Genomic DNA, 12,014 nt, shown 5'->3' with positions numbered 1-12,014 from the left:
AAATTGGTTGAGTGGATCCTGAGATATCGATACCACCAGCTGAAAAAACATAGTTTCGAGGAAAACGCATTTTAAAATTCATACAGCATTACTATATTGCTTGAGGTGACCTTATACTTTTGGCAGTTGCATTTCAACGAAATAAAATATCGAAGAATCCCTTTAGAACAACATTCTTGAGGGAGTAAGCTTTTCAAAAGAAAATTCTATTTTTATTACCTTCCAGACCGGGGTTCCCCAACGGATTTGCGTTCAGATTCAACATTTTTTTGCTACACTTACTGGGTATTGATTATTTTTCTGAATGAAACGTTTATCGGGCTCCTCTGGTATTTACCTTGGCATCCAAGATATCTTAAAAGGAGCAATCGAGTGGACCGAAGATCGGGTAGGTGATTTTCAGCCTTTCTAGGATAACAGGCGTCTTGTAAGGCAGTGTTGGGTCCTGCTGGAACGTTTAACTTTCTCCACCGAAATGGTAACGTGTCGCAGACTTCAAGGAATCTTCTTGAACATGTTCGTAGTACACAGCGAGCCTTACGTTGCCTCGACGGTCCAAAAATACCAATAGCCATGGAAACACTCAAATCACTCATCCTATAATAATCGAATACTGGAGGTTCGTTGTACACAGAAATTCGTTGTCCAAAGACACTCATAACCGAGGGTCTCAGGTGAAATGGTGTCAGACCGCCAATTGTTGCAGCTAAGTAGAACTTCATTGAAGGGGGAATGATACAATTAAATTACGGGGAATGATCATTAAATGTTTCGATCGGCATTTCTTGAGAACAGAAGACGCTCAGAATTGTGATGAGAGAAACGATGATCATAACTTGTTGGTTATATTCTCGGTCATCGATCAACAAATAAATTGTTGATACTATTATCCGCTCACTAAAAGTGTTCAAAGCGGTGTGGTCGACCTCTACCCTGACTCGTTCTCCTGAAATAAATAGAAACTAGAATATTTGTTAACTGTTTAGAACGAGAAAATTGTAAATTTCGATTTTCGTCTCAGCTGAATACGTGCATCAGTCGGGGAAGCGAATGTCATTCCTCTCAGGTTATGATAACATCAATCAAAACCCCTTTCGAATCTTTTTAAGTCTCGCTTTTTTACGAGGTGGGTGCAGCCCTTCATGAAGTCGATGCATAATGATCACAAAAGAACACTCCGACGAGGCAACAACGAAAACAGTGGTAGCAACAAAGTCTGCAGTCTCTCATAAGTCAGAGTATTCATACTATGGTAGCTGATATGAGGCGTAAGTCAATTGCGGCTGTTTCTCACACCTTGAACCAGTTTTTCCTCTCCCATCTCTCGTATCGACAGACGTCATCAGACAAATGTTGGCCACTGGTCTTCACGTAGGCTCCCTACCGGTGCAAGCTTTCTTTTCTCGGCCAAGCTACACGAACACAGACGACAGGACTTTATGCTGTAGGTGATGGTGTGGATACTTCGAGGCTCCCACTCCACAAACACATAGCTAGCCGGCTCACGCACGACTGTGGAAGCTGCGGTAAAGCTTTGCCATGGAAACATCATGCTGACGTGAATTGGTGGTGTTGGTGATATGACGCAAGTGATGGAAATACCTAAGCATACATAAAAAAGCTGGTGTGAGGAGAGACATTAAACATAGCGGTACTTAGTATATCATTTTACATCTTATGTTTTTACCTTGTTTTTCTTCGGGTGATTTTTATACTTGTGCTGCCTGAGCCGAGCTGCCGAAGCTGGTGGATGTGGCGTGTTTATATTTCTCTAGATTCGCGATGTTTATTTTCCTCTTTTGCATATTGTCTTGATATCTTTCGCTTAACTGGGTCAATACAAGCGAGATGTGATTTCTTTCCAGTAATATTATATTATTGAAGATTATTATTGAGAATGTAGGAAATTAGAACAAATTATTAAGCACGTTTTTTCCTAAAATAAACCAAACGAAAATTATGCTGGTATCAATTCAACGCAAACATTACCATTAATTTCATAACGACATTCTACAAATTGAAAATTCACTTGTATTCAATTGAGGGGCTTAGAATGAGAGGGGTGTAAGTGATTTGATCGATTTCTCTACATCGACTCTCTCTTTTGGTCATAACTTAGCTGCCAATACATTCTGTACTGTATTTGGCAATGTGGAAGATATGTCAGAACCTCATCTATCGGACTCTATAGCAAACTTAAATTGGAACGTTTTTGCAGTTGAGAAAGAAAAAGTTGATGAAGAGAAATCGATCAAGTCAGTTACACCCCTTGCATTCTGAGACCCTCAATTGATCTCGTAAAATCCACAATGAACTGCAACTTTCATACACAAACAAACGAAAAATATAACCAAGCTCGGACTAAGTGTTTACAAGGAATGTAAATTTTCACACACTAAATCTTGTGCCCTTCCCATCGTGCAAAGTTGGCTGCCATCTCCATGAGACTTCTTTTTTTTGCGTTGATGAAAATGCTGTTTCTGGATTCATATTCATCGTAGCCGGCTTTCTTAACACTTGATTCCGTGGACAATGGTTTGTACCGGATCCAGTCGATGGTAGAATGGTCAACAGGGGAAACACAACTCAGCGCATGGAGCGAACTAAATTGCTGTAATTTCGAGACACAGCAAGTGTATCGCAATCTATTCGAACATGAGACTTGAGTTATTATGTTGAGGGAGCCAGATCAGATTTCCTCCGTTTTGAATGAAATTGTTTGTTTTTTTTCGCTCTCGGTATGTTTTTTTTACTCCAGCGTGTGAAATCCTATCTTAATCTTTCTTTTCTGTGTACGATAGGTAATAAATTTGTCTGAGTTTGTATTTTTGTTGTTAATGAAAAAAAAAATCTTCGTTCGTTCCCAGAAACATCTTTTATGAGTTTTATGTTATTCTGATTTCTGTTTCGTTTTTTATGATTTCAGATTAAAACAAAAGTCAATGTGGCGACAAGATGGTTATAGTTACACGGGTGAGTATATTTTGTTAATTCTTTCAAATATATTGGTTTGATTATTTTGGGTTTTTTGTTGCTTTTGAAGTAGGTTTGTATATCGGTCAGCATCAATCGGCGAGAACACTACTTCCTATTGTACTAGTAGGACGTGAATGACAACAAGAAGCATAATTCAATCACTGTTTATCCTCACTTCCCTGTCCATTTACGCTTGTACTCTACCGTAGACGCGCCGAATCAGTTCAGCTTCCGCATATTCACGTGCAGCTTGCTTTCGTTGTTGCGTTTTTGACACGTAACCACGGTGTATTCAATTCAAACCATGTGGAAGTTGAAGCGGCGTCGAGCGTTTTCTGCCGCCTACCTTCGTTTCGGTATCTAATCACGTGCTCGGTGGTCATGAATCATGTTGGAGCATTTCTCGGGGCTTCCTGATTGGCAGCGTGCGCCGATCAGCCATCACCAAACAATTATAGTAATTGCAAACGAATTATGTACTTCGTGCAGCGTAATGGTTTAGTAAATATTTCATTCCAAGACAATGATAACCAATAGGTAATATGATTTAGATAATGTTTACACAAAATTAAATGACATTTCAGAAGCGCCGCCTGGTCTCTATTGCGGAGGAATTAATTGCACTTCTAACAACTCAACGTGCCCACCCATAGACAAGCCACTCCGTTTGGGATAAGTTATTATGTTTACTAAATTTATAAGAGATAAGTGGACTCTACCCCGAGTACTGCTAGCGGAAGCTTCGCAATAATTAAAAACCATTCACTTTCAAAACGGCTGCGTTCCATTGTTTGCTCCCTCCCTTTGGTGTGTCGCTACCTGTAATCAGTCGAAGTTTACGTTTTGAGAATGTTCAGGCTAAGAAAAAATGCCGTCCGCTGTTGTAATTAATAAATCAGTGATATCATTATACATAGCATGATTATTATGAAGGCACAGATATTTTGAGACAAAAGTGGATTTTGCGCTGACGATAATGGACTCCGAAAATGAAGCTGTAATCTGTTGAGAGGTGTACTAATATTTTAACTATGGTTAAATAATTGGATTGTTTTCATTGCTATCTATTTCTATCTGGTATTTCTTACGAGTTGTGCCTGAATGATTGCCGGAGTTATTTTAGCAATCGATATAGAAGTCGTTTTTTTTTCTCAATCTGGATAGTGACATTACTGAATAAACTTGGCAATGATGGAAAATTATTGAAAAGTTGAATATTTTCTAACCATTTCAGCTGAACTAATTCGGCGCAGCCACGGTAGAGTACAGGCACAAGGGTAAATGGACTCAGTTATCTTCCAAAAACAACAACTATCAAGGTTTTAAATTGTTAAATATGAATAAAAATCATTACTTGATGTTATTTGAATACTATAACACTTAGTCTCGTCTCTCACTTAATTATGTTTCTATAAATTTTCTAATATTTTCACTAAAACTCATTATCAGACATAATTATCGTTATTTACATTTATTTACAAAAAAAACTGCTACTCAAGTACATAGAATACAGATTCGATTTGAACGTTTAACACGTGTATAAATACAATCTATTATATTCGCGGTCCGGCGAACATAACCTTCGATATTCTGAGTAACGTTTTCGCTGAAAATGATATAGGGAAAATCATTGTGAAACCGACACTGCGGATTAAAACCGGCACCCCCTGAATTTTCCAGTTGGAAGCTATTTTTTGCAAATTTTCCGATGTCCGATGTCCCGATGTCCATCACCTGCTCGATTTTGAGAACCGTCTGGCTCTTGAATTGGCTAGAAAAAACAACGTGAGAAATCCTTTCAAAACGAAAAACATAAGTGCTGGCTGAGATTTCTAGACCGGAATCCAAACTTTCGTTCGAGAAGTTGTGGGGTTCAATGAGCCATCAGTGAAGAGCTTTTTCTTGCAATTGGAACACATGAATTTATTTTTATTTTTCAAAATCTGAGCAATCCAACTACACACAATTCGCTACCATCCCCCTCTTCCCTCTGAAATCTAGATTTGGATTTGAGTTATTTTCTTGGGGAAACATTTTTTATGCGGTCCCTATCTACCGCACAGGGTGCACCCGTGGCCGAGTGGTTAGCGTCTCACATTATCATGCCGGGTGTTCGGGTTCGATTCCCGTTCTGGCCGGAGGATTTTTCGTCAAAGAAATTTCCTTCGACTTGCACTGTGGTCACGCGTATTCTAGAGCTTGCCCCTCGGAATACATTCAAGGCGTGTTATTTGGCTTAATAAATCTCAACTAAGATTTAATGAATGACGCTAGTTAATACATATGTTGAGACGGCATAAGTTCCACAGGGAACGTTAACGCCATTCAAGAAGAAGAAGAAGATCTACCGTACAATTTTTTTTTTTCAAATTGTGTACCGAACACGTTTTTTTAAACTGGTAAACTGGTAAAGGTTTGTACGATTTTTTGTGCGGTTCCCATTCCCCGCACACAAAAAAAGTTTGCATGTACATTCTGAATTTGAGAGTTATACAAGTTGTTATTGTCATGTTATGGCTGGAAGTTTGAAAGGCTTCAGCGCAATGATGTGTTCAATCTACAATTTGCATTGCCGGGAAGAAAAGTTTCGTAGTGAACCACTTTGATGGATAACCGTTCAAACATTTATAAGAACACTAGCTAACCCGGCAAACTTCGTCCCGCCCATTTACTTGATTAATTCTCGAGTAATGCAGAAATTTGTGTTTTATTTGTATGGCAGCCACCCCTAAGAGAGGGGGGAGGGGTATCTAACCACCATAGAAACATTCATTGCACCCTAAAGTTTCCATATGCCTAATTTGGTTTAATTTGCTTGATTAATTCTCGGGTAATGCAAAAATTTGTGTTTCATTTGTACGGCAGCCCCCTCTAAGAGAGGGGGAAGGAGTATCTTAACACCATAGAAACATTTATTGCATCCTAAAACCTCCACATGCCAAATTTGGTTTCATTTGCTTGATTAATTCTCGAGTAATGCAGAAATTTGTGTTTCATTTGTATGGCAGCCCCCCCTTTGAGTGGGGGAAGGACTGTCTAACCATCATAGAAACATTTATTGCACCCTAAAACTTTCACATGCCAACTTTGGTTTCGTTTGATTGATTAATTTCCGAGTAATGCAAAAAATTGTGTTTCATTTGTATGGCAGCCCCCTCTAAGAGAGGGGGAAGGAGTATCTTATCACCATAGAAACATTTATTGCATCCTAAAACCTCCACATACCAAATTTGGTTTCATTTGCTTGATTAATTCTCGAGTAATGCAGAAATTTGTGTTTCATTTGTATGGCAGCCCCCCCTTTGAGTGGGGGAAGGACTGTCTAACCATCATAGAAACATTTATTGCACCCTAAAACTTTCACATGCCAACTTTGGTTTCGTTTGATTGATTAATTTCCGAGTAATGCAAAAAATTGTGTTTCATTTGTATGGCAGCCCCCTCTAAGAGAGGGGGAAGGAGTATCTTATCACCATAGAAACATTTATTGCATCCTAAAACTTCCACATGCCAAATTTGGTTTCATTTGCTTGATTAATTCTCGAGTAATGCAGAAATTTGTGTTTCATTTGTATGGCAGCCCCCCCTTTGAGTGGGGGAAGGACTGTCTAACCATCATAGAAACATTTATTGCACCCTAAAACTTTCACATGCCAACTTTGGTTTCGTTTGCTTGGTTAATTTCCGAGTAATGCAGAAATTTGTGTTTCATTTGTATGGCAGCCCCCCCTTAGAGAGGGGGGAGGCGTCTCAAAATATCACGAAAACCTTCCCCGGCCCCAAAAACCCCTACATACCAATTTTCATGTCGATCGGTTCAGTAGTTTCCGAGTCTATAAGAATCAGACAGACAGACAGACATCACTCCATTTTTATATATATATAGATTTTTTTACTGGAACATGCTTAATCGATGGATACGGTCGCCCCACCGTGCTGAAGAACTCAAAAGCACATAAAAAGCTGTGACGAAGAGCGGAAGAAATTATACCTTTTTCAGTAAAGAGTTCTTCTTCTTCTTCTTCTTCTTCTTCAATGGCACTAACGTTCCTTGAGGAACTTCGCCGTCTCAACGTAGTATTACTTGCGTCATTTTTATTAGTACTTAGTTGAGATTTCTATGCCAAATAACACGCCTTGAATGCATTCTGAGTGGCAAGCTCTAGAATACGCGTGATCACAGTGCAAGTCGGAGGAAATTTCTTTGACGAAAAATTCCCCCGACCAGAACGGGAATCGAACCCGAACACCCGGCATGTTAGTTATGACGCTAACCACTCGGCCACGAGAGCACGAAGCAGTAAACGAGAGCAGTAAAGAGTTAAGATAAGGCCACGAGAGCAGTAAAGAGTTAAGATCATTGAAAAGTATATATTGGTACGGGTATTTTCATGAGGAAACGGAAATCTCGCTCGGCAGTATCAGAACAACAATTCATAGCCCAAAAGTCCAAAAGGTTGTTAAAAGAGAATATTTCTGCTAAAAATGATTAAGTAAATGATGTTGGTTTGTCCAGTCGAAGATATGATCATGATTTGTCCACTTTTTTGAATGCTCTAATTTAGCGCACTTGTGTAAAATCAGGTATTCAAATGTTCCCAAACCTATAAATAAAAAAGTCTTTTTCCAGATTCACAGTAGTTTTATTAGATATTTTTACGGATTCACATGTTTTATAGGTTTATAAAGTCCACCTTCTATTGCTCTCAACCAGATGATTATTTCGTATGTATTCCGACCTTTTCTGGATTATAACACTTTCAAATATTGTAAACATTTTGCTTGCACACCATTTGGATCAGATATATAGATCTACGAGGGTCGTTCAAAAAATAAGTTTCAGTGCCTCGGAAGTCGCGGAAAAATAAAGTTAGAATAAAAAACAAGGTGGTTTTCGTAATCTACGTTTTATTTTCTATTTTTCTACATAATCGTTCGAGTCACGGATTTCTTCAGTGTTATCGAATCGTTGACCGCCGAACGCCTGTTTCATCACCCTACTATTGTGAAGTCTTGGACCGATTAAGAACAAAAGGCCAGGTTTATTGGCGAAAGGATTGTTCCTAATCCACGATAATTCGCGGCCCCATTCTGCTCGCATAACTCAAGAGTAATTGAAAAAATTCAAGTGGGCTGTGTTCAAGCATTCTCCTTACTTCCAAGACCTCGCCCCTAGCGACTATCACTTATTTCCGTGTCATCGATGTCAAAGCCGCCATTTTTGAGCTTTTCAAACCATTTCCGTGCTGTAGACTCACCTATGACACCTTCTTCATACACGTTGCAAATGTCCCGGACTGCTTCGACGGCTTTTTGACCTCGATGAAAAGCAAAGAAGGGCAGGAAAAGTTGATTTTTAACTTCAGAGTATTCCATTTCTAAGTCTCAAAAATAATAAACAAAGTAAACAACTTAAAAATACAATTAACATAGTTTTGTAGAGCAGAAAGAGTTCTATCGAATGAATATTTACTCTTTGCCAAACAGCAAACAAATCATTGTAAAATAAAATGAATATAAAAACGCTATGAAGTTACTCCTTTCTGCACGACAACGGGCAGCCGCATGTTACGATAGTTGTCAAAGAAGCTTTTGTGGTCACGGATGCCATAATAAAATCTGTGTTTTTCATCTGAAAAAGTATATTATCTCAGTTTTTTTTGTAGAAAATATGTGTTGCGTAAACTGTAGTAAAGACATAATGCTTCATTGAGGTACAAGGCGTTTAATCTGAATGACCCTGTATGTTTTTCATTCCAAATAAATTAAACTTTCAAAATTTGTAATGAACATCGTCCGTTGTTGATTCTTCTTTGTTCATTTCATAGAGACCTTACACTTGAGAGTCCATTCGCATCTACTCACTGGCGGGTATTATTTAGTGAGGAATTTCACAATAGAAATGTTCATGTGAAATTCCTCACTAAATAATACCATGAACCTTTCTTTTTTTTCCTTTTTGGATGGAAAAGGTTGCTAATTTGAGTAACGTCCTTAAATTTACTTGTGAGAGGCGATCTGGTGCAGCGGTAACATTCGTATCTCTCACGCTAATGATAACGAGTTAGCTTCCGACATTCTTCCAAAAAATGGAAATAAAGTGGACGAATCAGTCATATGTGTTGAAAGTCACTTTAATACAGGGAAAAAATCATTAAATGGCGAGTTACGCTACAAATTTCATAACGTGTCATAAGGTTTACAATATTCGACAACACTCCAGCCATGTTAGGATCAAATTTCTATGTAGTCTGATTGGATGCGTGTCCGCTACTAAGCGAACGATCGTGAGCTCATAATTCAGGGCCCTCAACCGACCATCTTTGTGTGCTATTCTAGCTACTCCGTCCACGCATCAATCATCATGTGATGGTGATCTCAGATTCTCACTTCATATACGATCTGCTGCATCGGTAATTGGTACTATTAATAACACAACAATGGAAGCCTCATACCAACAACAAGGTTTACGCAAACTCGTGAACCAGATCTAGCGCAGATTAAAGGATTGACCCTGAGCAACGTTGTAACCAGACTCAACGCACTGGTAGTTTGGGGATTACAAGAGTGGTCAAAAACGCCAAAAAAGTTGTCGAAATTTGTAAGGCAATTCAAGCATGACAGCAGTATCTGAGGGCTAACTGAAGACGTTGATCCTCAAACTGAAACCCAGTAATTGCTAGAGGTACCAAGATTTCGTGGACATTTCAAAGCCGCTGGAATTAACCTAGAGATGTCAATCATAAGACCGCATTGGAAGTTTTACAGTTTATTGTGAAATGGGATTTGAGTTTGAAGCAGTTATTAGCTATTTGCGTTTCCCGGTGAAAGAGGCTTATCAAAGTTGAAATTGATCAAACAAATATTTGCGGCATACCTTGAAGCATTGACTCTGTTATCAATCGAGAGTAGATCTACCAACTCTGTTGACTTTGACATGTGTTCGGATAATTTGCTGCTGTTAAGTCAAGACGCATGAAGATTTTGCAATTTCATGTTCGGTTTATCTGATATTTATGTTTCTTGCTTCGGTAAATTTTATTTTTCATTGGAGAATGAAAACAAAGATTTGATTACAGCGGTGACACCCAAGACACCCGCCCCGAGTGTCACCCAGTCACGCTACGCCACTGAGTATCGATAATGTGTTACAGCCAAGCAAACCATTTGTCATGACAATTGTCATGCGAAAATGCGAATACAGAATAGAAACTGAGAGAGGTTGGCGTCGACATCATGCCTCATACCGTATGTTTCTACAGGTAAACTTCGATATAACGTACATTTCACTTTCAAAAGTGTACGTTGTGTCGAATTGCACGTTATATCGAAGCATAATAAAGTACTCACAAACGTAGTCTATAATACATTATTGTGTTGCTGTTTTAGTCAAGTTAATGAATAACTTCAATCAGAAGACGAAGCCAGCCTTTCTCATGATTTTTCCCTTCGTACTGTTGATTAAAGCTTGATTCATTTAGAATCTGGAATCACAAAACCAGCTGTATTTCGAGATTGATTGAAGGTACAAAACTTGTTTTAGCATCGCAATACAGATAATTCATTGTTCTATCAGAAAAAAAATATTGAAAAAAATTTTCCTTTACACTTTGAAAAGGTGTACGTTATATCGAGGTAAAATGTGCGTTATATCGAGTGACGTTATATCGAGGGTACGTTATAACGAGGGTACGTTATATCGAAGTTTCCCTGTATTCTGTTTTCGCATTTACGCATGACAATTGTCATGACAAATGGTTTGCTTGGTTACAGCTGCTACAAATCATTGTGGGCGCATGGTAGTCTAGTATAGGAATAGAAATATTGAATGAAAACTGAAAACATGTTAACCTTGAAAAATCATAACTCAAAAACGAGAAACAAAACGCCTCTCTGATTTTTGGATATGATAAACCTAAAAAGTTTTCAAGAAAAAATATAAAAAAAAATATTGCTCCCTCTAGTCCTCAGCCATGTAAACTATAAGAAAAACAATCAATAATTACGAAATTATTCGCTAGTGTGACTGGCTCGTTGGCCCCTTTTGGGACCACCTTAAAATGGAAATGGATACCCTAATGAAAAAAAGAAAAATACCGGTCTAACATTTTGCGATAAGGAACAAAACTACAAACTTTCACAAAATCTGAGAACCACTATTTCGGTTTGACATAGAATCGCTGTATGTATAAAAATATTCTGTTCGTTTTTGTATGATTCAAAAACTTTGGAATGTTCGGATCCGATTAAGCTCAAAGTTGGACACAATACACAATCCACTTCAAGGAATGTTCTTACGACATAAAAAATTGAAAAAAAAATTGGAGTAAAATAGGGAAATACGGGAAAATATTGTTTCATATGGTTGAAGTGCATTTCTGAAATTGAGCTTCGAATGAAAGTTAGCTTATCCATGATTTAGTCAGTATCCTCCTTTATTCGAAGAATCCAAAAATGGGTATATATTTTAGTTACCTCAAATGACGAGGAATCTTTCTAAATGTAAAATCCCGATGTTGCTGAATATAAAGTAAATGCTATGATGAACAATACTTTGAATAAAATTAAATGTTTTTGTTGCTCTGAAGGTTATACAAACATTAAGTTAAAGAAAATGATGATGGTCCCCTACAAAGGTTTGAGCGGGACGAGTTATCTTATTGATAATTATTATATTACGGTATTTATATTTTTCATCAACTAACCAGTATGCAAATTTGAAATTGAAAAGGAAAACGGACTGGTTATCTCGCAGACATAGATTACTAATCGAAAGAACAATATAAGCCATTATCTGATCGTATTTATTCCATGGCATATCGAGAGAATTTCCAAACCGGGAAGACCCCATACCGATCGGGCATTGAACCCAATACCTATATCTGTATTGAGCCACGAATTTACAAGGGAATTCCCGCTTTATCAGGTCCCCGGCCACGATGCTATCGTTTCCGAGTTCAAGCAGCTGAGCAAACCCAAGCCTAATTGTAGCCGATACTTCAGGCCCATTACTTATCCCAAGACATGTCAAGAAAGTT

General features: G+C 38.2%; 1 protein-coding gene across 5 annotated transcripts in view; it reads left to right on the top strand.

The window, feature by feature from the left end:
- The window catches only part of LOC129775903 (myosin-VIIa), an 84,786-nt gene that overhangs the window by 53,524 nt on the left and 19,248 nt on the right, over positions 1-12,014 (top strand). For all 5 annotated transcript variants that reach the window (XM_055781128.1, XM_055781130.1, XM_055781129.1 and 2 more), the window contains one exon: positions 2,927-2,973. In XM_055781128.1, the coding sequence (XP_055637103.1) occupies positions 2,956-2,973 (18 nt within the window). In that variant the 5' untranslated portion in view covers positions 2,927-2,955. The remainder of the gene's footprint in view (positions 1-2,926; positions 2,974-12,014) is intronic.

This window comes from Toxorhynchites rutilus, chromosome 3 (genome assembly GCF_029784135.1).
Source record: "Toxorhynchites rutilus septentrionalis strain SRP chromosome 3, ASM2978413v1, whole genome shotgun sequence".
Lineage (NCBI taxonomy): Eukaryota > Metazoa > Arthropoda > Insecta > Diptera > Culicidae > Toxorhynchites > Toxorhynchites rutilus.
Note: the sequence above shows the minus strand (reverse complement) of the source record. Positions and strands in the feature narration are given on the sequence as shown.